Raw genomic sequence first — 27,042 nt, forward strand, 5'->3', positions numbered from 1 at the left:
GAGCATCCTCTCAGAGAAATTTCCACACCTACCTAGATCTAGCAATGTGGGTGGTAAAGTGAAATGTCCAGAGCATTTCTTGTAAGATCATATCCTGCTTAAGCAAGTATCTTGCTTCTTAAAGGAAAGCTTTGACTTGTTTAACTGAGTTAATACTTGTATTCAGATCCAGAATGTGCTTTTGAAGTGATTCCAAATCACCCCCACTCATCTTCAGTCTGCTGCATCAAAGGGCTGTTCTCTATTTCTCAACTGCTTCTTTCAGAGGGAAGTAGACTGGAAGGAAAGCACCCGGCACATTTCAGCTCTCACATTCAGAACTGGATATGGGCTAGGACAAAACCTCCTCCCCCAAATCTGCATGGCATGAGTGCCCTCAGCACCAGTTCTTCAGTTTTGGTGCTTCTCCTCTGCTGCACTACCTTCTAGTGTCAGTATAGCCTCAGCCTGCTGCTGAGACATGTAACTGGGGCCTTAATTCCTCTGCTTGAAAGAGACTGTCCAGACAGAAAGAACATGATAGTATTGCTTTATTAAAACCTAACCCATTAACTTAATCTGGAGGAAAATACACAAAACCACACACTCTTCTGTCTTTAGAAATGTCAGTCTTGGAAATAACTGTTGGAATGAAGAGGGAGGATGGGGCACATCTCATATCAGATAAAATTTGGGGTATGAACCCTTTGTGGCTTGCTGTACTGTTTACTGGAGTAAGCACCACATGCTGCTGCTGTCACTAACGTATCTTGACTTTGAACATCCCGCTTTTTCTCCACTACTTTGCAGAAATGCCAGCCGTACAGAAGCAGTCTCATCCTTCAGAAGCAGGGAGAGCAGTGTTCCAGAAGACCTGCTACGGTAAGAGCTGCTGATGGCTGCACATTGTAAAAGAAATGTTGGTGTTTCTCTGCATTCAATGAGTTCTGTTTTGTTAAGGCGAGCCTTTGTGAAAATGAGCACATCTCCCGAGGCCTTCCTGGCCCTGCGCTCCCACTTTGCCAGCTCACACGCCCTGATGTGCATCAGCCACTGGATACTTGGGATTGGGGACCGGCATCTGTCCAACTTCATGATTAACAAGGAGACAGGTGGCATGGTGGGAATAGACTTTGGATATGCTTTTGGTGCAGCCACACAGGTATTTGTTTTCAACTAATAGGTTACAGCTTTTGTATTTATTACATGCGACTACACGTACGTTCTCAGTACTAAATTTGATGCTCTTCAGTTGCCATTGTTCTGGTGCAAAATAATCTTTACAAGTTATTTCTAGTCAGTTGAATAAAATATCAGAGTCCAGATACTCTCAGACAAGCAGTGAGCTGTAGAACTCCACAGAGTCAATATGGTGGTGTTTTACATAGTTCAGCCATGGTTTCAGTCACTATCACTGAATACCCATGACTAGAGCTTTGATGTTACAACTTGGTTCAGTTCTACTTTTGCACGTTATTTTCAGTGAAGTGACAAAGAGGCTTTCAAAGCTTAAAAAGAATAAAATATTCCAGTCTAATCCTTCAGTTCCAAGACTTCTTACTTTTTGTTTTCTTTTGACTGTCCTTCCCCTTGGCTAGTTTTTGAGTGTGCCGGAGTTGATGCCCTTTCGCTTGACTCGCCAGTTCATTAATCTGATGATGCCAGTGAGAGAGTGGGGACTCATTTACAGTGTGATGGTGCATGCCCTGAGGGCTTATCGTTCAGATCCAGACCTCCTCATCAGCACCATGGATGTGTTTGTAAAAGAGCCTTCTTTGGACTGGAAGGTGGGGTTTTGTCCTCTTTCATTTTTCTTCATGTGAAAATTCTTAAACTGTAATAAGAGTAAAACTGATGAAAAAGGAAGTATTCCTTGAGGCTCACTCTCAGTACCTTCATGTACCCATAGTGATACCTCAGTATCTTTGTTTTATTAAGTTCTCAGAGAAATGGAACTTAAAAGTATTTAAAATGACAGGATTCTATACTAATGCACAAAAAAATAGTAGCATGTATCTGTGTTATCAGTTCTTTATCTTTCGTGATAATCCTAAGGACATGGATAACTCTTGATCACGTTATGCACCAGCGTAAATATTTTCAACTTTCTGCATTCAACCTCTTAATTTTACATAATAGCACTGTATATATCAAACTAATAGTTACAGAGAAAAAAAATCTGAAACTAGTTGCACTTCAGTAACTTCAGCTGTAAATTAAAGTCAGAGGCAAGCTAGATATTATCTCACTGCTTTGTCTTCCACTGCATCAGCAGTTAAGATACTGGCTTGACTTGCTATGATCTGTGGCTTAAAAGCCTTTTTCAAGTGTGTGATTTATGATAAATAGGACAAATGTGTTTTCTCCTTAGAACTTTGAACAAAGACAGCTAAAAAAAGGAGGCACATGGATTAAGGAAATAAACACATCTGAAGTAAACTGGTACCCTTTGCAAAAAGTCAGCTATGTCAGAAGAAAGCTCACAGGTGCCAATCCAGCCATAATCACTTGGTAAGATGCTCTCCTTTTGCTTTAAACTGCTCCAGCTAAGAGCTTTGGAAGGCTTCTGTGTCTGATTTTGCTGCCTTTGGATAGAATGGTGGCTAGGAAAAGAAAAGACATAGGGCAAAACTTCAGCAAACCTTCTGTCAGAATCATTTTGGTCCACATACAAGCTCTCTGAATCACCCTGCCAGCCAAAACACCAGATATCTCCCTGTGAGTTTTCTTGCTCCAGCTCAGGCCTTCTGAGCAGTTTTACTGCTCCTGGCAGCACATGCCTCTCCTCCCTGTCAGGCTGCTTAATCTCATACTCCTCAGTCCCACTGTTCTTTATGCTTGTCTCCACTGCTTTTAGAGTAGGGTATATGCTTCTGATGGAGGATTGCTTGAAATGGAACCTGTACCAGCTGTAGGGGAGGCATGGAGGAAAGCTGCTTATGAGAAACATCAAATTCAAATCTGGTGACATTCTCAGGTTATTTATGTCAGTCTAGTCAAGTCTGGCTCAAGCCAGAATGTCTTTAAAGTTCACTTAAAAGTACAATTAATCCCTTCCATCCTCTCTTAAAAAGTAATTTTGGATTAATCACGGGAAAGACAGAAAAGCAAAGAAAGCAAGACTGTTTTAAAACCATACAAATATTGAGAAGTGCAGGACTTGGGAGGAGTCCCTTTTGCGGTCAAGGCTGAACTGGAAAAGGCAGGAAAATATTTGTTATAGGCACGAATCAGGAAAGCAGGTAAAGAGATCAACAGCTTGGATGTGAACTGCTGGATCCTTCTTTCATCTGGAGACATTAGATAAGATTGGCATATTCATGGTAAATACCCATTAGTGAAGAGCCACTGAAACCATCAGTCTTCGCTGGCCAAGCCCTTTACAGCTCTTGAACAGCCTCCACATCTTGATCTCAATTCAAGCTTTATTTTTCAAGTGCTGTTTTTTATTTAAAAATCCATCTCAGATTTTTTGCTTGTTTCTTTTAGTAAGAGCTTATTTTTGTGTTCTCAATTTCAGTGATGAGCTGCGCCTGGGCCATGAGAAGTCGCCTGCTTATAATGATTTTGCAGCTGTGGCTCGTGGTAGCTCTAATCATGATATCAGAGCCAAAGAGCCAGAGGATGGACTTTCAGAGGAGACCCAAGTGAGATGCCTCATTGATCAAGCAACAGACCCCAATATTCTTGGCAGAGTCTGGGAAGGATGGGAACCCTGGATGTGAGGAACCCTGTCTGCCAAGAGACCTGTACCCTAAAGCACAGCTGCAACCAGATTAGAATTCTAAGGCCAAAAAGGAAAAAAAAAACTCTTTAACTATTTTTATCACCAATTAACTTGACTAATAGAGAAAATAAACTTTTTGTATTAAAGCTGTATTCAAACAGTGATTTTTGTGTCTTTTTTTAAAATTATTTTTCTTGTGTGTGGTTATGTAACAAAGCAGCTTTATTGTCTTTGTGTTAAAATTCAATGTAGAAAAAACTGGAGACACTACAGAGCTTAAAAGATTTATTTTACAAGCACTGAGATACCTCAGTGGAAAGCACAAATTCATACCCCACAAACTTGTGGGCATCAGTGTAGTGATGTAGTGAGTCTGTGCTTTTTTTTTGCAGAGACCTTGATGACAATCAACTGAAACCATTCTGCAGCCACATATTATTTGTAGTTAAAGCTTGTCCTTATCAGTAGTATCAGTGGACCACATGGTGAAATTAAACAGAAAAGTGCTCTTAGCTCTAGATAACACCTAAAGTATCTGAACAGCTTTTTCATTACTGGATAACGAGATAGCAATGATGAGACTGGTTTTAGCAATTAGAGGTTATACCCTGTTATCTTTGTCCTTTGGAAGTCTGCACTGCTAACATTGTGTTATTTCCAAATTATTGTTTGCAACAAGCCAGAAGTAGTCACTGCTGACAGACCTGAGCATGGTAAGCTTCTTGCCATAACTGCAGCGCAGCACTGGAATGTCTACTGCATTTTGGAATTTGCTTATGCCAACCTGTGGAGGTTGTGCCAGATGTGACTCTTAAGTCTCCAGCAGGCAGTTCTCAGGTGTGCTGGGTTTGGCTGGGATTGAGTTCATTTTCTTCAGAGTAGCTGGGGTGGGGCTGTGGTTTGGATTTGTGCTGGAAACTTGATGGCACAGGGGTGTTTCATTATTGCTGAGACAAGGCCTCTTCTACCTCTTACACCATGAGGAGTCCAGGGGTGCCCAGCCAGGAAAGCTGACTCCAGCTGACCCAGGGGCTATCCCATACCACAGGGTGTCATGCTCAGCATGTAGAGCTGAGGGAAGAAGGAGAATGAGGGAGATGTTCAGAGTGATGGTGTTTGTCTTCCCAAGTCACTGTCATCCCAGCTTTCCTGAGGAGGGCTGACCACCAGCCTGCCTATGGGAAGTGGTGAATTAATTCCTTGTTTTGCTTTGCTTGTGTGCACACCTTTTGCTTTAACCTATTCCCTGTCTTGACCTCAGCCCCAAAGTTTTCTCACTTTCCAATTCCCTCTGGGGAGATTGAGGAGCAGCTCTGGGGGGCTGAGCTCCCAGCTGAGGTTAAACTGCAGCACAGGCAGTGAGGGAAAAAGAATTCTCTCAAACACTGCTGTTGCTCATTACCCAGATTTACTGTAGGATATAGATTTCATTGAGGCTTTCAATAATTATCATAAAGGGTGTAATAAAAATGAGTCTTTGCCCTTTCACTGCCTACAAGATTGCCCTTCTGTCTTAGTGGCAGTGGGGTAGTTCTGGTCCCACTGAGGGCCACGTCTGCTGCTGGCACCAGTCTCAGATCAATCTGTCAGCTGGAGAGTAGAGAAATCTGTCCTCTGCATACAACTCCATGAAAAACTCACAATATTGAAGATTGCTGAGGCCTAAAGAATGAGGAAGGAGCTTTTCTATTTCAAATACTTTCCAACAACAATTACTATTTGTTACCTTTCTTCCTAATAAACATACTCAATGGTTTGTGTCAATAGTGTTATAAATCAAGAAATCAAATAATTTTTGTCACTTTATTAATTAAAAATATTGTTTGGATGTATTTTTATAGAGGAAACATTTAAAAATAAAAATAAACTTTCAGCTGCATACTTCATTTCAAAAATTAATTTAGGGCACTTCAATCACAAAAATCTTCTGCATTTACCCATTTATAGAGATGATAATTAGTGGACAGTAAGGTGGGGGGGGCGTTTTATAAAAGTTTGATACAGTCTGATTTTATATACACTTAAGTAAGATGTCATGATGTTTTGTTCTTTTGATCCCTGCTAACAATTAGGACTGCAATCTTATGACTAAAACTTGGTCAGGTGAGGTACCCTGGCTTTCATGCTGTCACTCTACAAATAAAAGAAAGTTTAAAGCACAATAAAAAAGGCAACATGAAAAGGCAGGGGACATTTAGAAATTAAGTGGCTGGGTGTACGAGGTGTTTAATGGCACTTCTGGCACATACCTCAGATAGTTATTGGGTACTTTGACCTGCACTGCAGAGGACAAAGTTTAAGTTTATACTTTAACGAGGCTCTTCTGGTAGGACTTTTGATATCCTCAGCACCAGCAGATGTTTGTGCACAGCAGGCCTCCCTCCTTGGCCTTTGGGAAGGAGAGTTAGAGTGCAGGCTGGCCCTTCCTGGGGAAGGGGGCTGGTGGTCACCACTCAGCGCTCTCTGCTCCCTGAGGTCCATGGCAAACGGCCCTTGGGCTGGGGGTGAAGGCCTGGGAGACAAACGTGGTACGGGTTCTTGACAATTCAAATAGTGAAAAGCTCCATCTTGGCCCTAGAATAAGTGGAATAATGGGAAGCCTCAGGTACATCAGCCCTTACTAGTCATGTTTTGTCAAGCTCATGTGTCAGCTGAGGTGCAAAGCACGAGGCTGCTGGGTCTTCAGCGCAGAGATACATCTTGTGCAAAGCAGGTGGATTTTCCCTTTCTTTAGGGAGCTTTCACTGTGAAGCTGAATGGTCCTGGAAATACCCTCCAACACATGTAAATGCTGTCCCCAGGCCTGGCTGCTCTCAGGAAGATGCAGCAGCTAAATGGAAAGGCTGGAACCAGCCTGTGAAGCAAATGCAAGCCTCACGTTGCTGGGCTCGGTGTTTACAGAGCGGGTTTATTTGGCTCCCAGAAAAGAGTTAAGATGATGTGAAGATCAGAGTCAGGTCTCATCATGCAAAACAAAACTTGGGAACTGTTCACAAGTACAGCAGAGTATTTCCTTCTCAGATTAAATAACCAGATGGATGGGCACCATATCTGGAAATTCATTAGTTGTATCTAAAAAGTTATGTAAAACATTAGCATATATTCTAACTAGGTTTTTCTTAGAGTATAGAATGATGTCGTGTTTAAGCTAATCCTTACCATGCCTGCCAATCTTATAATTTCCCCCTCTAGCTAAGAATAACAGTACTGCTGAATCCAGAGGAAAGCTCTGGAACTGCCACCTGCTGTCTCCTTTCCTGGCTGATAGAAAGGCTCCTGCATGCTGCTGCTTGTGCTCAGGATTTTCCCTCTTAGTCCCCACCACTGCCCCCCAGTTTAAATGTTGTCTTCTTGAGGTCTCCGTGGCTCACGGAGACCTCAAGAGCCACATTTGGGCACAGGCAGGAGCCTATGAGCCTTCCACAAAAACAATGAATTGGGCTTGTGTTCAGACATGGAAAAAGGAATTTCCTACAGCTCTTCTGGTCTCACACTTACGGGTTTGGCCAGCTGCTTCCAAAAGTAGCATCTATATATAGAGACACTTCTCCCCAAAATTCTTGTTTTTCAAAATCAAGGATAAGGATTTATTACCTCTGCTTTAAAACTTTTTTTTTTTTTTCTCTAGGCTAGGGGTCTGCTGAGTCATTTTATTAATAGTGTGCCTCATTTGGAAATTACATGGGCTTTAAAAATTTCATTTTTAAGTTATGCTGCCTGTAAGAAATGGCACCTACGCAGGAAGCTCACACCCTGGCAGACACCCACAGCACCAAATGGTGTCACTGGTCTTTGATAGCAAAACTACCAAAGAGCCACACCTTATGCCAAATGAAGATGCATCCAGAATAGGATGCTCAGAGGGATATTTTCTTGTTGCAAAAAAGGTTGGGAAGTTTTTTGGGCCGCAGAGGTGATCAGAAAGCTGAAACACCTCTCCAGTGAAGGCAGGCTGAGAGGTTGCTCAGCCTGGGGAAGAGGTGGTTCTGGGGAGGCCCTATTGCAGCCTTTCAGTACCAAAGGGAGCTTGTAGGAAAGATGGAGAGGGACTTTTTATCAAGGTCTGTAGTGACTGGACAAGGAGGAATGGTTTTAAACTGAAAGTGGTTTGGTTTATATTAGATATTAGGAGGAAATTTTTCACTGTGAAAGTGATGAGACACAGGAGCAGAAAAGATGTGGATGCTTCATCCCTGGAAGTGCTCAAGGCCAGGTTGGGTGAGGCTCTGAGCAACCTGACCTAGTGGAAGTTGTCCTGGCCCGTGGCAAGAAGGTTGGACCTAGATGATCTTTAAGGTCCCTTCCAACCCATACGATTCTGATAACATGAAGGAGTGGCCGTAAGGGACTGGAAAAGTTTTGGTTACAGTTTCCTCATGATTTACAGAGTCGGGTTTTTCTTCATCTTTTTGCTGGGATAGAAGAGGGTAACATTGACTCTACTTGTCCATTACACTCACAGAAAATTATACCATGCAAGACTTCATTTGATTACACAGAAGATGTAGCTGTCAATTTGATCACATGAATGGAAAGTCGTGCAAATCCTGCATCAGGAAAACGTTCGGAGTATCCACCGAAGAGTGAGATAAAAAGAGCACAGCTTCTGAGGCATTTTGCCACAGTTGCATTTGGCCTTTTGGGAGCCTGAGTACATGGATGATCTTATTCAGCAGCTCAGCAGCCACAGGTGCAGCTGGACAAACCCAGCCTGGGCTGACACTGCAGGGGCTTAAATGCCTGCAGTGAGATAGAGCACAGAGCTTCAACTAAATGAGCTAAAAGGAAAAATCCTTTCAATAACCATCAAGTTCTTCAGTTGCTAAGAGTAGGGAAGCCACAGGCAGGATGAGTGCAATGATGTACATGTACAGTATAAACTACAAGCAAAATACAGTGACAGTGCTTCAGAACAAGGGAGAGGCACGAGCCCTGGCTGAGGTGGTACGAGCGAGCAGCAAGGGGCTGTCCAGCAGTCATTGTGCTGGCTGACAAGAGCCAACACCAACCTGAGGTAGGTGTTGTCCCTCCCTAGGAGCATGCAGGCAGGTTTTTTTCACTCTACCCAGACAACTTGCACCTCCTCATGTACATGCCCCATTCCCCGGTCAGCCCCCACGTGCCACTGATGGCTTCCAGCTGACGAATGAAAGGATACTTGCACTCCTGCTGCTTCTTGCAGGGAGGAGAAGCACAGCAAACCAGTCCTCCATCTTTTTCCCCCTTGTCAGCTTGGTCTTTACCCATGAATCCCCCAGGACCTGATGTCCTGCTGATGCTGTCTCAAGTCCATAATACCAAAAGCAGAGAAGGCTCCTTAGGCACCCCAGGACCAGCACAGCTTCACCACGCTCCTAGTCCCACTGTCCCAAAAAGTCCTGCATGCCCGGCTGGGTTGCTGGAGGTGAGCATGCTGAGGCATTACCCTGTTCCCCTACCTTCCCTGAGTCCTCTATTTATGAGGAAAAACTAGTCAGAAACACAGTGTGATTTAACTGCCGTTCCTGAAGGGTTCAGGGTCCTGGTGCTTCTCTGAGATTCACAGCCAGCAGTCCAGAGTAAGTTACAGTTTTGTCTTTTTTCTGCTTCTTAGAGAAAGGTTTCTTGTCCTTTCTTGCCAGGTTTAAATACTTTCCTTGATTTGGAGCATGAACCTCAAGCAAGTTTTAAAGAATTTATTCTGAAATTCAGATGATAACCTGCTTCTTACTGCTGTTTAAAATTACTGGGTCCCAGAGACAAGCCATGACTCGGTGGGTCAGGTACTCAGCAGGACAGGTGAGGGAAATCAAGGGCTTGTCTGTACTTCACTGCTCATGAAATGACATACACAGATGGGAATAGATTCAGCTCCTGAAATGCCAGACAAATCCACCCCAGGAAACAGCAGAGCATGGATGTCATCCTGGCTTCAATGCACTGTTTTAGTAAGTGCCAGGTATCACTTGCTCACATGCTCCTGGATGCTTCGCTGCAGGTGTTGCGGCACCCCAGGGCTTCACACCCTGCATGGCACGTGGGAGAACCCCCTCAAATATTCTCCTGAAATCACACATCTCAGGCTCAGCAACAAACACAACCAACTCACCCTCCAGGGGGTGGCTCCTGCTGCTTGGGTTTGTGGGACAGGCATTGACAGGTCCAACCACGAGTTCTTAAAACACACCTCCAGGTCCTGAAAACCCTGTGGGCAATCCTGCACGCTCCATGCTGGGGCTTAGATGTGACACAGATGGCTTATATTGAGGTTTACATGGAAGTTCTGTGCCGTTTACTGAGGGATTTTGGGACTGGAATTGCCAGGAGGCAAGGTGCCCAGCGGGGGTCGGGTGACCGGGCTGGGAGCTGGATGTCTTTTTTGGAGTAACACATGATGGGCATTAGACAGGCATGTCCAGGCTGGTGCAGCGGCATGCCAACGCCGGCTGACCTTTGGGTAAGGACTTCGGTGAGCTGGAAGGGCAGCACCATTCTGCATGCAAACAGTTAAATGAGTGCTTTCCAATACAAATCATAGTTTTATGACTCCAGTGTGTGAGATCTAACCCCTTCCAGCAGAGCAAGGGGAGAGACAGCAGATATCAGACTGCATCTCATTTCTGAACTACCTTCCCATGCCTCATGCACAACACACGTCTGCACTTCATTTAGAGAAAAAGGGTTCAGGAGCATCACGTTCCCTGCTGGATAGCCAGGCCAGGGGCAGGTGGTGCATCATGAATAGTCCCCAGAGAAGGTCTGGGGCATACAGAAGGCAAAAAATAACATGTAAAAGAGTTTGGGGTATATTATGTCTTCAACAATATGGAAAAAAACAGAATCAACCATTTCTTGTGTCACTGTCAAGTTCAGTGGTTGATGCTGGTGTAGATAGAGGTTGTGCAATCAATCCTCTGATGAGAAAGGAAATCAAGTTTATTTAAACATAATACATCTGGCAGTGCTAGAGTTAAAAGCAACGCCTCTCCAAGCGAAACCTTACCTGCCAGATGTAAAACCCCACCTGCCAGGCACTGCACATTTACCCTGATCCCACAAGCCTTCCCACGAGGAGTTTACATCCAAAGGGAGAGCATGTACCAGTCTTGTTCCCAGCTACTTATGTTAAAATACACACCCCTGTGATAAACAGCTGCGGTCCTGCAACAGCTGCGGTGGCGGCAGATGGAGCCCTGCCCGGAGAGGGGCAGCAGGCCCGGCATGACCGGCACGTACCCACCGTCCCCAGAAAGCCACCCCCGGGCCAGTGGCACCGCGCTCTGCAGGGCACAGCTCCATGCCAGCAGCGTCAGCTGGGTGCTGGGCTGGAAAGTCAGCGCCTGGGATAGTCCCATCTTAAATATAGAAGGGTCTTCTGGAAGATAAATAAATAAGTAAATAAATTTTAAAAAGTAGATTTAAGGGTGTTTTGCTGTGTGTTTCTTTAGTAATTCAGTCAGCGGAGCACCTGGAGGTGAAACCAGGGTTTTAGAAACTCTTATGTAACTAGAAAACTTATCTTTTAGCTGGAATTATTTTAAGTTCTGTGATACTTACCAATTTAATAGTAGCAGTTTGTGGGATGCAAGGGGGGCGGGGGTCGACAACATGTATAATTACCTAATGTAAGGTTTTAAGAGGCATAACTTCATGCAGTCAGCGTGAGGCAGCTAAAGATGCCTCAGAGACCCCTGTCCCACCGGAGCGTCCTGTCAGAAGAAATCCAAGTGGCCACGCTCTCCCCGGAGTGGGGGATTTACATCCTTCTCGGGTGAAGCTGCCCGTGCTCTAGCGAAGGGAGATGAGCCTCCGGAGGGCGCTCGGGTGACACACAGAGACACGCGTGGGACAGGCAGCATCTTCCCCGTATCGCTCCATCCCAGGCGCCGCTAGGGAAGCAGCGTGGGGGGATGCAGCGTGGTGCCGACGGCGGGGTAAAATCAGCTTTTTCAGCCAGCTTTTCCGCTGGCCCTCGTGGGAAAAGGAAAATTAACGCTCAGCCGGGGGAATGGGGTGCCGGTACCGGAGGCGGGGCAGCGCTGCCCGGGGACGGGACGGTGCCAGGAGGGCGGCAGGCGCCCGAAAGGCACCCGCGCCGTCCCATGCCCGTGGTGGGGGCACCTCGGACCGCGGCCACCCTCCGCCGGGAGGTGGCAGCTCGCAGCGGCGGCAGCCCTGCCTCCGCGGCCGCGCACCCCACCCGCTCCCGCCCCCGGGTCCCCGGGGGTGCCGGGAACAGTCGTTCCCCGTCATTGGGGCAGGAGGCGGGGCCCGCGCCGTATAAGAAGGGACCGAGCGGGCGTTTCACTCCCAGGTCCTGAGACGCCTTGTCCCATCCCCGCCTCCTACCGCTGCTCACGGCGTGACCCGAGCCCGGATCGGCCCCCTCGGGGAGGCGACGGCGGGACTACAGCGGCAGCGCCGGTGTCACCCAGCAGTAGCGGCGGCAGCGGTGCGAGCAGCGGCAGCCCCGCTCCCACCTGCCCGTGACAGAGGCTGGAGCTGCGACCGTCGCGGAGCGGCGTTTGGTGCCCGCGCTCCGGAGCCCCCGCGCCGCGGCCGTGCGGTGCCGCGTCCCGCTCGCCGATGAGCGCCGCCGCTCTCTACAGCCTGGACTCCCCGGCATGTTATAAGAGCTGGTGCCTGGAACCCGCCAACTTCTACGACGCCAAGGTGGGCAGCGGCGGCGGGCCGGGTCCCGCCTGCAAGCCGGGGGCCCGCGGCGGCTGCGGGATGAGCGGCGAGGAGACGGGGGGCGGCCTGGGGGGCAGCGGCACCAACCTGGCGGAGCTGAGCGCCGCCGCCCCGGCCATGTACGAGGACGAGAGCGCCATCGACTTCAGCTCCTACATTGACTCCATGTCTGCCGTGCCCAACCTGGAGCTCTGCAACGACGAGCTCTTCGCCGACCTCTTCAACAGCAACCACAAGCCCGAGCGGGGCGGGGAATACGGCGAGTACTTGCCACCGGGCGGCGGCGCCGGCCGCGACCCCGCCAAGGACCTCGGCGCTGCCATGACCACCCTGCTGGGCTCCGAGCCCCGCACCGCCTCCTCCTCCTCCTCCTCCTCTTCCTCCTCCTCCTTCTCCTCCCGCGGCGCTCTGAAGCAGGAGCCGGACTGGAGCGACAGCGACCTCTCCTCCTCGCTGCTGCCCTCGCAAATCGCCACCTGCGCCCAGACCATCATGAACCTGAGCGGGCAGCCCACGCCGCCCACGTCCCCCGAGCCGCCGGGCAGCAGCTCCCCCTCCAGCTGCAGCACCCGCTCGCCGGGCCCCGCCGCCGCCGCCGCCGTGCCCGGGCCGGCGCAGGGCGTCCCGCCGCCCGCCGCCGCCGGGGGCAAGGAGCGGGGCGGCAAGAAGTGCGTGGACAGGTTTAGCCCCGAGTACCGGCAGCGCCGGGAGCGCAACAACATCGCCGTGCGCAAGAGCCGCGACAAGGCGAAGCGGCGCAACCAGGAGATGCAGCAGAAGCTGCTGGAGCTTTCGGCCGAGAACGAGAAGCTGCACAAGAAGATCGAGCAGCTCACCCGGGACTTGACCAGCCTCCGGCACTTCTTCAAGCAGCTGCCCAGCGCCTCCTTCCTGCAGCCCGGCTCGGGCACCGACTGCCGGTAACCTAGGGGGGGAGCGGGACGGAGAGACGGACTCCGGGAGACGGTGGATAAATACCTCAGAGGGCCGTGCCGAGCCTTGCCGGGCCGTGCAGCGGCGCCCCGGGCCGGGCCGGGCGCGGCAGGGGCGCGGAGCCGCGGCGGGACCTGCCGGCCCGCGGCCGCGCTCAGAGTGCGGCGGCGACGTGGAGCGATGCCTGGGTCTTTCACCACGAAACTTGCGAAAAAGGGAAAAAAAGCTAAATATATTATTTTTTTTTCTTCTCTCCCCTTAAATTATTTTTGTAATGGTAGTTTTCGTCTTTTCTACATTTTACTCATACCGATGCAGCTATGGTACATCTGTTAAAATGATTCAAAATCCCATGTATTTTAGACAGTAGAATTGAAAAAAAAAAAAAAAAAAAAGACTGAGCATGCTCAACCTTTTATATCAATTTTTACAGCATTTCTAAGAATAAAGAAAAGCATTTTAAATCAACCCTGCTCTCGTTTGCTCTGTGTCATGACAGCAACAAGGGCTGGGCTGGCGGCGGGGACAGCTGTGGGAGGGAGCTGAACACGGGCGGGGAACACGGCGAGAGGGTCCCAGGGGCCGAGAGGGGAGCTGAGGGCAAGCGCGGGGCGAGGGGCGCTGCGTTACTTCCCAAAGCATCCAGATAGAGATGCAGGGGTGGGAACGACCGTGAGAGCCCCGGGCCGCGGGGGTTGTGAAGTCTGCTCCCCCCGGAGCCGCATCACTGAGCCGGAGTGCTGAGTCAGGGGTTGCCGTGGCGCTGGTGGGACCGAGCAGCTGCAAAGCCAGACTGTTCTGTGACCAGGCCTCTGCCAGAAATACCGTATTAAAATAATAATAATAAAAAAAACTGCATAGGACTACCTGAACACTATTAAAACAATACCACTAGTTAAAATTCCTGTTGGAAAAACTTCCAAGGGGTTTCTATTCCAGATAATGCAAATGTTGCACCTACACTAACATGTTCCAGAGCTGGGACCAGCTGTCCCAGAGGTGTTGGTGCTCCCTCAGGCTTCAGCCCACTGCAGGAGCTGGACACTTTCGCTGATCCTGGCTAGTGAGAGTGAGAGTGGGTAACTGCTGCTCATCACAGAGTCAATGGTCACAGACTTTCACTGATCCCTGCTAGTAACAGTGGCAAGGCTGCTGCTCATTGATGAGTGAGTGAACAGACAGATCACAGAAGATCAGGCAATTTGTCTAAATTTCAGTAGTGCAGCGTTAGAGCACCTACAGCATCTGTAGGGCACAGGCAGAAAAATGGCCTGACACAACGAGCACATCCAGCTTCCTCAGAGACTCAAGTCTCAAGCTTTGAAGGGGTAGCCCCAGTCTCACATACAGACCCCTACACAGGAACGGGTTGTGTCATCTCCTTTTTCCTTACAAGGAGGCAGATAAGAGACTGAAATGCTTGGAGGAGGTGGGGGGAAAAAAGGGGAATTCAAAAGCTGGGTTATTCCTTTAGTAACTGTGACAGCCATAAGAGTTTTCACTATTGGCCTGAGCTGCAGAAATGACCAGTGTGGCAAGTTTGCTGTTCCTTTTCTGCTGTTTAATCACATACAGGACCTGCACAAAACCAATCATTCCTCCTCCTCTGAGGGGCTTTTAAACACTCTGAAAGAGTAAGGGGAAAAAAAACCATGCAGTCTCTAATTCTTATATTAATCCTTGCAATGCACACAGAGGAAGATTTTGGCATTTATCTGATCTGTAGTCTCCACGGTTTGTGTGAGGGTAGTTGCGTGGCCTGCAACGCAGTTTGCTCCTTACCCATAAAAGAAATTATAATGAAACACCCGCTTTGTGGGAAGCTACAGATAACATACAAACTTGTATGCTGAGAGACCAATTAGCTGTAAAACATTAACTTCATGTGTGTTCAAATCTCTGTCTTTACAACAACTATTGCAAAGTGATAACTCAGAATTCACGCACCACGCAGCACTTTGCAGCGGGTCTGGGATACACTGATAAAACTCAACTTAAACCAACATTCGCTGCCCATAGCAAGGCATTTATTTCAAAAATATCAGTAAAATATTTTCCATTGACGCATAATAAATACAGAATTATTTAAAAAATCACAACCATTCAAAACTTCCAGAAAAAGATGTTTTACATTACATAACAGCAAACACAACAAAGAACTGTATTCTTAGGTTCTGCACTGATCAGAAAATGAAGAGTTCAGAAAGTTGAACAATATATGGATATTTTCTTCAGTGTTAGCACAACGTGCTTTATAAATCACAGTTTTAATAAACTATCTTAATGCTTATCACACTTGCATTATACATTATCTGTGGCACTAGTTAACAGATAATCACATTACAAAGTCCACAGATACTATAATAGCTGTCTAGAGTTCAACTTTGTCTTGCTGCAGCTTCCAGAAGAACAATTTCCTCCAGTGCAACACAGTTGGGGTGACTGGTTACGGAGTGGACGTAGCAGTTCAGTAACCCCACCTCCTTTCCCAGCACGCTCTGCACCTCGTAAGTCTGCAGGAATAAAAGCATGGTGAGTAAAACAAACAGCGCTGGACATTCTGTTCTAGGCAGCATTCAGCTGGGAAGATGCAGCATGCAAGATCTTCTTCCAAAAGACAATTTTTTTAAAGAACTCGAAAAGTGCATTAGACTAATGGAAAAAATGAATATATTAGATTTTCAATCATTAGATCACACTCCTGTCTCAGTTGCTGCCCTACCAGGCTTTAAAAATGAGCTGTTTAAAATAGAAAAAAGTTGCTGTGACTTTGAACTCAGTTTTGCTGAAGCATAACCTGCACATGCTCCCTTTATCTTCCTTTCTGACACCTGCAGGACTTCATGCGTGCTGGCAATGCATATATACATACCATACATTGACTACCTGTGCTAGCTGATCCACTAAAGGAAAACACATTTTGTAACCCTTCTTACACTCCTCCCTCTCCCCTCTTTTAACTTTTTATTGTTCATACCACCAGCAGCACCAACACAGTCCCTCCTGTTTAATGATCTGACCACATTTCACCCAGGAGTTGTGCCTGAGCGAATATGCAGAGGCTGTGTTCTGCGTGGAGGAGAGGGATGCAAGGCTGGCATGGCTGCACTAAGAGGAGACAGCATGTTAACACATGAACTGGTAAGATTCATAGCTGATATTTCCCTTGAGAGGGTATCTCAGGCGGCAGGTTCACATCCATTCCTTTCCTTAACAGGCCTTGCCTAAAACGAGCCTCTGGCCGTGCCCTGCCTTCATCTGCACGGTGCTTCTCTACAGGTATGTGATACCCACGGCTGTTGCCTGGTTCAAGGTATAAACAATCCTTTTTCTATTTTTTTTTCCTAAATTATTTTTACCCCAGACCGGTTCTGCAGTCCAGTTCACTGTGCAGCTGCACAAACAACTCTACTGGTGTAACAGAAGGGCTGCCACAAGGTGAGGAACAAGTGGCCAGGGCCAGTGACGGCTAAAACCAACCTCCCTACCAAAACAGTTAATTGCAAAGCTACACCCTTAGAAACTTTAGCAGCACTTGCAAAAAAAATGCCACCTCAAGTGGTATTTCTTGTGACTAATCTTTATCCCTGTGTTTCAGCCAGGGAAGAAAAAAAATCTGAGTTGCCAGACTTTTAAATACTGGCATTATACACACTGAAAATGAAAAAAAGAGGTTGTTTGAATTCTAATAACTCGAAAAAGAATGTTTTGCCAGTCTGTAACCAAACCAGACACATCCTGTAAAACTCAGCAAGACTTAACTGCTATTAAAGGAGCAAACACATTTTGCAAATTTCTTGTATCTCTTTGCTTAAATGAAATATACACCCTTCTCCAGCATAAGAAAATAATTTATTATTTCAGAGTAATTTTCCACTTTAAATAGTACCCACAAATCCACTAAAAGCATGGAGCACGTAATAGGAAAATGGTGGAAAACTTGTAAGACAGGGAAAGTAAACTGACCCCAGTACATATCACCTATCTGAAGATATTTAACTGGGACGATTAAACAAGACAACAAACTGACCTTTGTTCCTGTTCACGTGCAAGGGAGAGGGAAAATCTTGGAATCCTAATTGGGCTTAATGACTCTCTGAAGGCTGCTGAGCATCCAGCAGCCAATGCCAGCCAGGCACCTACCCATGTGCCTCCCTCACCCACAATAAATCTGGGTCACTGTGCCAAGTGTCAGGGTTCTTCTGATATCTCAGATTAAAGGAATAACTACATCACGATTACATAAACTGTACTTCAGCCCATGGATCTCCACGGCTCATGTGTGTTTCATTCATACAATTATGAAGTAATATGTTGCACACATTTTGCAAATTCTTCTACTATTTCCACCTGCCAGTACTTTCAGTGTCATGCTGTTACAAAGTGGTTGTGGTTTACAGGATTTAGATGCCCAGACCCAAAAGGTGGGATGCTTGGCTGTCCTTGGATCCTCAGCTGGATGAGCTGGAGTCAAGTCCAGCACTGCCTGTGGCAGCTCTGAGTGCTGTTTGCAGGTAGCTCTGCAGATCCACAGCTGAGCTGGAGCTACACAGCCCATCTCCAGCATCCTCCTTCTGAAAAGTCTGATGAGATGGCAGGGCATCAGCAGCTGGAAGGTGGGATTGCCAAAGGGCACAGCCCACTCAAATCACAGCCTGGACATGGGAAAAAAAATCATTTCACTTGTAGTGAAATCTCTTACAACTCCTAGTGCAGTTCTGAAGTGAACTGCCTGGAAAGTCAGAGTCTCCATCACGAGAGATTTTCAAGACCCTGCCACCAAAAGTCATGGCTGACCTGTCAACACATCAGTACTCTGCCAGTACATTAGGTTCTGTAGTTTAACTTTCTTTGGTCAGCATTCATTATACCTACCCCATCCTCACTGGCTGAGGACATCAGGAGAGAAGAGATTGTCCTTTGCAACAGCTGGAATGAGAAAATTCACAGGTTTTGTTCATGACAAAAATCTTAAGTGTGCAAAGATGTTCTGTATGCAGCCACATAGAACAAAGATTTATCATTTTAATATCAAACAGTTTTGTTTCTCTGGCCAAGAAAGCAGAGGAGAGGTGACACAAAAGATTTTCAAAATGGAAGTCTAAAAACACACATTCCTTTTAGACTGTGTAGACTGCTGTTTCCAAAGGCCCAACCTAACAAATCCCTCCATCTGGGCCACAGAACAGTTTGTAAACCTCAGGGTGAACTCAACAGTTGCACTATTTGATCAAGATCTGGGAACTGGGTTCTTAGCCCAATGAAACACAAGCTTAGTATTAGATTAAATTATGGGATAGTCTTACATATTTTAATTTGTCTGACAGGACTGTTCATAGAATTGTGGCTTAGAATGTGTCTACACATCTAGTCTCACTGCACCCTGATGCACCAATGCTTATTTCACGCCATACCTTTACTTTCACTGTGCTTTGAGATCGGGAGGGACAACTCAAGAAGACTTCCAGCTGCATTTTCAAAACTGGTGTTGTGACAACTTCAGAGCACTGGTTGCAATACAGCAATTCCCTGAAACACACAAAATAATGATGGAAAAGCAAGAGAAATGAACAAGCTATCAGTCATAAATCAAAAGAAATAAAACTCTAATTAGTGTATTCTCTAAAATACTTTGCTGGTAGACTTTTAGTAGCAAAGCCCTGGTAGAGATTCAGTTGATAATAGCAAATAGAACTCTTCTGTTGGTAGTAACTCTCCTGGAGGACCTAAACTCTTCTGGCAAAAGGATCTTCCTTTTGTAATTTCTGGCAGCATGGAGAGCAGTTGCTATTTATAGTTACCCCACTTAAGCAAATATTAATCTTATAATCTCCTAAAAGTTATGGCAAAACAAAATTTGTAGTATAGATTTGGCCAAAGTGAATTATTGACTTAGGCCCTCATTCAGCAAACGTTCAATGTCTTCTGTGCACACTTAAGTCATACACAAAATTAAGCTCAGCTATAAGTTCTTGTTGGAAGCACTTCTTAAACAAATATTGATACTTCATTTGTTCTCCAAATGAAGCAAAAGTGTCCTTCACAGGTGAGATACTTTTTAAACTGGACTACTCTACTATGTGAACATAGACACATTCTTATTTTTTGCCTGACAGTATAATACAGGACACCTGGTTTTGATTTTCAGCCTTTTTTGTACAACAAAGCATAAAGGGCAAATCTTCTCATCTTTAGGAAAATATTATTTGTTTCAATAAGATCAACCCAACTTCTTATGCTTTTTGTAAGCTTTTTCAGAAGAATTCCTTCCCTTCCCCTTCCCCCCCCCCACCTCCCTCCCTCCCTCCCTCCCTCCCTCCCTTCCTTCCGTCCTTCCGCCACTTCCTTCCTTCCCCCACTTCCTTCCTCCCGCCACTTCCTTCCGCCGCTTCCTTCCTTCCTTCCGTCACTTCCTTCCGCCACTTCCTTCCTCCCGCCCCTTCCTCCCGCCACTTCCCTCCCCCCCTTCCTTCCTTCCGCCACTTCCCTCCTTCCGCCCCTTCCTTCCTTACTTCCGCCACTTCCTCCCACCACTTCCTCCCGCCACTTCCTTCCTTCCGCCACTTCCTTCCTTCCTTCCGCCACTTCCTTCCTTCCGCCACTTCCTTCCTTCCGCCACTTCCTTCCGCCACTTTCTTCCTTCCGCCACTTCCTTCCTTCCGCCACTTCCTTCCTTCCTTCCTTCCTTCCTTCCTTCCTTCCTTCCTTCCTTCCTTCCTTCCTTCCTTCCTTCCTTCCTTCCTTCCTTCCTTCCGCCACTTCCTTCCTTCCTTCCTTCCTTCCTTCCTTCCTTCCTTCCTTCCCTTCCTTCCGCCACTTCCTTCCTTCCTTCCTTCCTTCCTTCCTTCCTTCCTTCCTTCCTTCCTTCCTTCCTTCCTTCCTTCCTTCCTTCCTTCCTTCCTTCCTTCCTTCCTTCCTTCCTTCCTTCCTTCCTTCCTTCCTTCCTTCCTTCCTTCCTTCCTTCCGCCACTTCCTTCCTTCCTTCCTTCCTTCCTTCCGCCACTTCCTTCCTTCCTTCCTTCCGCCACTTCCTTCCTTCCTTCCTTCCTTCCTTCCTTCCGCCTTCCTTCCTTCCTTCCTTCCTTCCTTCCTTCCTTCCTTCCGACACTTCCTTCCTTCCTTCCTTCCTTCCTTCCTTCCTTCCTTCCTTCCTTCCTTCCCTCCCTTCCTTCCCTCCTTCCTTCCTTCCTTCCTTCCTTCCTTCCTTCCTTCCTTCCTTCCTTCCTTCCTTCCTTCCTTCCTTCCTTCCTTCCTTCCTTCCTTTCCTTCCGCCACTTCCTTCCTTCCGCCACTTCCTTCCTTCCTTCCTCCTTCCTTCCTTCCTTCCTTCCTTCCTTCCTTCCTTCCTTCCTTCCTTCCTTCCTTCCTTCCTTCCTTCCTTCCTTCCTTCCTTCCTTCCTTCCTTCCTTCCTTCCTTCCTTCCTTCCTTCCTTCCTTCCTTCCTTCCTTCCTTCCTTCCTTCCTTCCTTCCTTCCTTCCTTCCTTCCTTCCTTCCTTCCGCCACTTCCTTCCAACACTTCCTTCCTTCCTTCCTTCCTTCCTTCCTTCCTTCCTTCCTTCCTTCCTTCCTTCCTTCCTTCCTTCCTTCCTTCCTTCCTTCCTTCCTTCCTTCCTTCCTTCCTTCCTTCCTTCCTTCCTTCCTTCCTTCCTTCCTTCCTTCCTTCCTTCCTTCCTTCCTTCCGCCACTTCCTCCCTTCCTTCCTTCCTTCCTTCCTTCCTTCCTTCCATCCTTCCTTCCGCCACTTCCTTCCGCCACTTCCTTCTTTCCGCCACTTCCTTCCTTCCTTCCGCCACTTCCTTCCTTCCTTCCCTCCTTCCTTCCGCCACTTCCTTCCTTCCTTCCTTCCTTCCTTCCTTCCTTCCTTCCTTCCTTCCTTCCTTCCTTCCTTCCTTCCTTCCTTCCTTCCTTCCTTCCTTCCTTCCTTCCTTCCTTCCTTCCTTCCTTCCTTCCTTCCTTCCTTCCGCCACTTCCTTCCTTCCTTCCTTCCTTCCTTCCGCCACTTCCTTCCTTCCGCCACTTCCTTCCTTCCGCCACTTCCTTCCTTCCGCCACTTCCTTCCTTCCTTCCGCCACTTCCTTCCTTCCTTCCGCCACTTCCTTCCTTCCGCCACTTCCTTCCTTCCTTCCTTCCGCCACTTCCTTCCTTCCTTCCGCCACTTCCTTCCTTCCTTCCGCCACTTCCTTCCTTCCTTCCTTCCTTCCTTCCGCCACTTCCTTCCTTCCTTCCGCCACTTCCTTCCTTCCTTCCTTCCTTCCTTCCTTCCTTCCTTCCTTCCTTCCTTCCTTCCTTCCTTCCTTCCTTCCTTCCTTCCTTCCTTCCTTCCTTCCTTCCTTCCTTCCTTCCTTCCGCCACTTCCTTCCTTCCGCCACTTCCTTCCTTCTTTCCTTCCTTCCTTCCGCCACTTCCTTCCTTCCTTCCGCCACTTCCTTTCGCCACTTCCTTCCTTCCTTCCTTCCTTCCTTCCTTCCTTCCGCCACTTCCTTCCGCCACTTCCTTCCGCCACTTCCTTCCTTCCTTCCTTCCTTCCTTCCTTCCTTCCTTCCTTCCTTCCTTCCTTCCTTCCTTCCTTCCTTCCTTCCTTCCTTCCTTCCTTCCTTCCTTCCTTCCTTCCTTCCTTCCTTCCGCCACTTCCTTCCGCCACTTCCTTCCGCCACTTCCTTCCGCCACTTCCTTCCTTCCGCCACTTCCTTCCTTCCGCCACTTCCTTCCTTCCGCCACTTCCTTCCTTCCTTCCTTCCTTCCTTCCTTCCTTCCTTCCTTCCTTCCTTCCTTCCTTCCTTCCTTCCTTCCTTCCTTCCTTCCTTCCTTCCTTCCTTCCTTCCTTCCTTCCTTCCGCCACTTCCTTCCGCCACTTCCTTCCTTCCTTCCTTCCTTCCTTCCTTCCTTCCGCCACTTCCTTCCTTCCGCCACTTCCTTCCTTCCTTCCTTCCTTCCTTCCGCCACTTCCTTCCTTCCGCCACTTCCTTCCTTCCTTCCGCCACTTCCTTCCTTCCTTCCGCCACTTCCTTCCTTCCTTCCTTCCTTCCTTCCTTCCTTCCTTCCTTCCTTCCTTCCTTCCTTCCTTCCTTCCTTCCTTCCTTCCTTCCTTCCTTCCTTCCTTCCTTCCTTCCTTCCTTCCTTCCTTCCTTCCTTCCTTCCTTCCTTCCTTCCTTCCTTCCTTCCTTCCGCCACTTCCTTCCTTCCGCCACTTCCTTCCTTCCTTCCTTCCTTCCTTCCTTCCGCCACTTCCTTCCGCCACTTCCTTCCGCCACTTCCTTCCTTCCTTCCTTCCTTCCTTCCTTCCTTCCTTCCTTCCTTCCTTCCTTCCTTCCTTCCTTCCTTCCTTCCTTCCTTCCTTCCTTCCTTCCTTCCTTCCTTCCTTCCTTCCTTCCTTCCTTCCTTCCTTCCTTCCTTCCTTCCTTCCGCCACTTCCTTCCTCCACTTCCTTCCGCCACTTCCTTCCGCCACTTCCTTCCTTCCTCCACTTCCTTCCTTCCGCCACTTCCTTCCTTCCGCCTCTTCCTTCCTTCCTTCCGCCACTTCCTCCCGCCACTTCCTTCCGCCACTTCCTTCCGTCACTTCCTTCCTTCCTTCCTTCCTTCCTTCCTTCCTTCCTTCCTTCCTTCCTTCCTTCCTTCCTTCCTTCCTTCCTTCCTTCCTTCCTTCCTTCCTTCCTTCCTTCCTTCCTTCCTTCCTTCCTTCCTTCCTTCCTTCCTTCCTTCCGCCACTTCCTTCCGCCACTTCCTTCCTTCCGCCACTTCCTTCCTTCCTTCCGCCCCTTCCTTCCTTCCTTCCTTCCTTCCTTCCGCCACTTCCTTCCGCCACTTCCTTCCGCCACTTCCTTCCGCCACTTCCTTCCGCCACTTCCTTCCGCCACTTCCTTCCTTCCTTCCGCCACTTCCTTCCTTCCTTCCGCCACTTCCTTCCTTCCGCCACTTCCTTCCTTCCGCCACTTCCTTCCGCCACTTCCTTCCGCCACTTCCTTCCTTCCTTCCTTCCTTCCTTCCGCCACTTCCTTCCTTCCTTCCTTCCTTCCTTCCTTCCTTCCTTCCTTCCTTCCTTCCTTCCTTCCTTCCTTCCTTCCTTCCTTCCTTCCTTCCTTCCTTCCTTCCTTCCTTCCTTCCTTCCTTCCTTCCTTCCTTCCTTCCTTCCTTCCTTCCTTCCGCCACTTCCTTCCGCCACTTCCTTCCGCCACTTCCTTCCGCCACTTCCTTCCGCCACTTCCTTCCTTCCTTCCGCCCCTTCCTTCCTTCCTTCCTTCCTTCCGCCACTTCCTTCCGCCACTTCCTTCCGCCACTTCCTTCCGCCACTTCCTTCCGCCACTTCCTTCCTTCCTTCCGCCACTTCCTTCCTTCCTTCCTCCCTTCCTTCCTTCCGCCACTTCCTTCCTTCCGCCACTTCCTTCCGCCACTTCCTTCCTTCCTTCCGCCCCTTCCTTCCTTCCTTCCTTCCTTCCGCCACTTCCTTCCGCCACTTCCTTCCGCCACTTCCTTCCGCCACTTCCTTCCGCCACTTCCTTCCTTCCTTCCGCCACTTCCTTCCTTCCTTCCGCCACTTCCTTCCTTCCGCCACTTCCTTCCTTCCGCCACTTCCTTCCGCCACTTCCTTCCGCCACTTCCTTCCTTCCTTCCTTCCTTCCTTCCTTCCTTCCTTCCTTCCTTCCTTCCTTCCTTCCTTCCTTCCTTCCTTCCTTCCTTCCTTCCTTCCTTCCTTCCTTCCTTCCTTCCTTCCTTCCTTCCTTCCTTCCTTCCTTCCTTCCTTCCTTCCTTCCTTCCTTCCTTCCTTCCTTCCTTCCTTCCTTCCTTCCTTCCTTCCGCCACTTCCTTCCGCCACTTCCTTCCGCCACTTCCTTCCGCCACTTCCTTCCGCCACTTCCTTCCTTCCGCCACTTCCTTCCTTCCTTCCGCCCCTTCCTTCCTTCCTTCCTTCCTTCCGCCACTTCCTTCCGCCACTTCCTTCCGCCACTTCCTTCCGCCACTTCCTTCCGCCACTTCCTTCCTTCCTTCCGCCACTTCCTTCCTTCCTTCCTCCACTTCCTTCCTTCCGCCACTTCCTTCCTTCTGCCACTTCCTTCCGCCACTTCCTTCCTTCCTTCCGCCACTTCCTTCCTTCCTTCCTTCCTTCCTTCCGCCACTTCCTCTCCCCCCTTCTCCACTCTGACTGCTCTTATCCTCGGGTTTTTATTGCACCAGGTATCTCACGCTCTGTAAGCACAAGCTGGCTAGGCAGCTGCAGGGGAGGCTGTCCAAAATTATGTCAGTGACTGACATAGGTTCCGAATTTCAGGTGGCAACAGGTCCTGTGGGATCAGCCTTCACATTCAGGACAGACATACTGCCAGAATTATCCAACATTCTTTTTAGAAAGGTGACTAATTTAAAAGTTCTGAAATGCAACTCTTTCATACTTAAACAAATTGTAGCAGAGTCAAGTATAAAAATGAGGTGAATTTGGGATACACAGATTAAAAAGGTAAGACACACAAACACACGTACCTGCTTCTAAAAGAACTTAAAATCAGACCTGTAGTTTATGGGCATATTTATTAAAAGCAGTATTATAATACAGTGGGCTATGAAACCTTTATAAGCAGCATTTGCTTAAAAAAAAGCACAATAACTGCAAAATCAAACCTTTTCATATCTACTTGTATCTTTCTTAATATATTAATGTAATCTTGCAGGTTTTATCAGTTCATCAGCAATAAAAATACTACGTCGTAGCTCTAGGAAGGAGCAAAGTGCAGCCTGTGCCTGCAGGAATCATTGCATCACCTACTGCTCTTATGGCTACATCTACAAAACACCTGGAGTGCTCTGGAGCATGCTGACTCTCACCTGTCCTGGGGATACAGTTCCAACTTTCCATTGCCACATCTGTTGCATGTAGGCCAGGAGAAAGCAGTGCTCTCATTAACTCCAACAACAGTACCTGCAGAACATGGAATTCTTACAAAATGCTAACGTTAAGCCAGAAAACACAGTCACTCTTGGCTTCACAACAGCAGGTTTGAGCCTTTCTGACCCACAGCTTAAGACTTGTCAGAGCAAGAATCAGCTCTTCCAACAATCTCACTCCCTTTCTCCTTTGTCCCTGCAACTAGGGGTGAAAGTACAACAGTGTTACATTCTAAAAATACCAGAAAGTAGATAATTGACAATTAACTTTCCAAACAGGCTCAGTTCTTTTGGTTTGGATTTTAGTGCTTTTCTGATTTGTTTTTGCTTGTTTGCTTTCTTTCTGGTCCTCTGATGTTTTCTTGGCAATAAACAGTGATAAAAATCATCAGATCAAATTGCTTGATATTGATATTTAGAAAATACAAACCAATAAGAAGCCCCAATCCCTTCTGAAAACAACAATGCAGATTAAATTCCACTAACAATGGAGTTATTCTTCATTTATACAGATTTAACAGAGATTAGATCTGGCTCACACTCTTAAGTGTGTGCGTAAGAAGGGAATGCCAAAGATACTTAAGACTAATAAAAAGGGTCTTGCCACATTTGGCAAGAAAAAATATATTCAGAATTTTATGAGACGCCAATAAACAGTGTATTATATTTTATGGTAACAATATGCTGAAATTACGAGCATTATTTATAGAGAAAAATATTCACCTGTAAGAATGAAATTACACTAAAATAAAACCTCACTAGTACAACTGAAGTACAGACTTAAAAATCCAGCCTCTGTTAAGTAAGAATCTCACAGCTCTATACCACATTCAATAGAAGAAAGCCTTGGAGACTATGGAGCGTTTACAGTGTCTGGACTGTAAGACAGGGTGTTAATCCCTTGCTTTTCTGGTTCTCCTGGGACAAGGAGGGAGCTACACTTAAACAACAAAACTGTAATTTTCCTTGGGAATTCAAAGGACAGCGAGTCCAAAGATCTGGAAAGTTGCTTCTCAAATACAACATTTATGACCCAATTTCTAAGTGTACAACAAAACATCAGGCATTTCTCTGACAGAATAAGATATTCTATTTAACCACTTGGACTCTTAGAGGAATAATTTTGATTCTCCAGTGTTTGTGGTAAACCGGGAGTTTCCATGGGTATGTTTCTCTTTGAACGATGTGAATGCTGAATGGACTTAAATCCACTTGGTGGCTGCTCACCAGTGGTGTTCCCTTAGGCTCAGTATTTGGGCTAGTATAGTCCTGTTTAATATTTTAATAATCTGGATCAAGTCCACCCTCAGTGTGTTCACAGATGACACCAAGTTGGGAGGGAGTGTTGATCTGCTGGAGGGCAGGAAGGCTCTGCAGAGGGATCTGGACAGGCTGGATCAATGGGCTGAGGCCAGTGGTGTGAGGTTCAACAAGGCCAAATGACAGGTCTTGCACTTTGGTCACAACAACTCCAGGCAGCACCACAGGCTGGGGGGAAGAGTAGCTGGAAAGTGCCCCAATGGAAAAGGACCAGAGGATGCTTGTCAATAGCAGCTGGACATAAGCCAGAGTGTGCCCAGGTGGCCAAAAAGGCTGATGGCATCCTGGCCTGGATCAGCAATAGTGTGGCCAGCAGGATTAAAGAAGGGATCATCACTCTGTACTCAGCACTGGTGAGGCTGCACCTCGAGTCCGGTTCTAGATCCCTCACTCTAAAAAAGACATTGAGGCACTGGAGCAGGCCCAGAGAAGGGCAATGGAGCTGGGGAAGGGAAGCTGGGGATTTTTAGCCTGTGAAAAAGGAGGCTCAGAGGGAACCTCCTTTTCTACAACTTCTCTACAAACAAGGAGTT

General features: G+C 47.6%; 3 protein-coding genes, 1 long non-coding RNA gene and 1 pseudogene across 8 annotated transcripts in view; 3 read left to right on the plus strand and 2 right to left on the minus strand.

Annotated features, from left to right (window-relative positions):
- Positions 1 to 3,858, plus strand: part of PRKDC (protein kinase, DNA-activated, catalytic subunit) — an 81,405-nt gene extending 77,547 nt beyond the window's left edge. The window contains exons 81-85 of the mRNA XM_014255033.2: positions 790 to 861; positions 940 to 1,141; positions 1,578 to 1,766; positions 2,351 to 2,490; positions 3,500 to 3,858. Coding sequence (XP_014110508.2) covers positions 790 to 861; positions 940 to 1,141; positions 1,578 to 1,766; positions 2,351 to 2,490; positions 3,500 to 3,704 — 808 coding nt within the window. The 3' untranslated portion in view covers positions 3,705 to 3,858. The remainder of the gene's footprint in view (positions 1 to 789; positions 862 to 939; positions 1,142 to 1,577; positions 1,767 to 2,350; positions 2,491 to 3,499) is intronic.
- Positions 1,713 to 11,850, minus strand: LOC148185074 (uncharacterized; annotated as a pseudogene). Its single transcript, XR_015774415.1, has 4 exons — positions 11,361 to 11,850; positions 10,824 to 11,060; positions 9,795 to 10,191; positions 1,713 to 1,813 (listed from the first exon to the last, which is right to left on the minus strand). The product of XR_015774415.1 is annotated as an uncharacterized LOC148185074 (transcript).
- A 144-nt stretch (positions 11,851 to 11,994) lies between these two features.
- Positions 11,995 to 13,780, plus strand: CEBPD (CCAAT enhancer binding protein delta). The gene has a single exon (XM_014255020.2). The coding sequence runs from the start codon at positions 12,272 to 12,274 to the stop codon at positions 13,301 to 13,303; it is 1,032 nt and encodes a 343-aa protein (XP_014110495.1). The 5' UTR covers positions 11,995 to 12,271; the 3' UTR covers positions 13,304 to 13,780.
- A 1,537-nt stretch (positions 13,781 to 15,317) lies between these two features.
- Positions 15,318 to 27,042, minus strand: part of SPIDR (scaffold protein involved in DNA repair) — a 199,527-nt gene continuing 187,802 nt past the window's right edge. For 2 of the 4 annotated variants that reach the window (XM_088051736.1, XM_014256935.2), the window contains 4 exons: positions 25,130 to 25,223; positions 18,727 to 18,841; positions 18,188 to 18,241; positions 15,318 to 15,825 (listed from right to left, as the gene is read on the minus strand). In XM_088051736.1, the coding sequence (XP_087907862.1) occupies positions 15,691 to 15,825; positions 18,188 to 18,241; positions 18,727 to 18,841; positions 25,130 to 25,223 (398 nt within the window). In that variant the 3' untranslated portion in view covers positions 15,318 to 15,690. Of the gene's footprint in view, positions 15,826 to 18,187; positions 18,242 to 18,726; positions 18,842 to 25,129; positions 25,224 to 27,042 lie in introns of those variants that run through there. The other 2 variants (XR_015771929.1, XM_014256932.2) reach the window with 2 other exon arrangements.
- On the plus strand, positions 15,883 to 25,133 carry LOC148185075 (uncharacterized). Its single transcript, XR_015771932.1, has 3 exons — positions 15,883 to 16,453; positions 16,530 to 16,591; positions 24,976 to 25,133. It is a non-coding gene; the product is annotated as an uncharacterized LOC148185075 (long non-coding RNA).

This window comes from Pseudopodoces humilis, chromosome 1, assembly GCF_049639895.1.
Source record: "Pseudopodoces humilis isolate 2021_Gansu_Grassland_sample_001 chromosome 1, ASM4963989v1, whole genome shotgun sequence".
In the NCBI taxonomy this organism is placed as follows: Eukaryota; Metazoa; Chordata; class Aves; order Passeriformes; family Paridae; genus Pseudopodoces; species Pseudopodoces humilis.

What these genes read in the sequence shown, in the direction of transcription:
- CEBPD (XM_014255020.2), top strand. Translation starts at nt 12,272, where the DNA reads ATGAGCGCCGCCGCTCTCTACAGCCTGGACTCCCCGGCATGTTATAAG.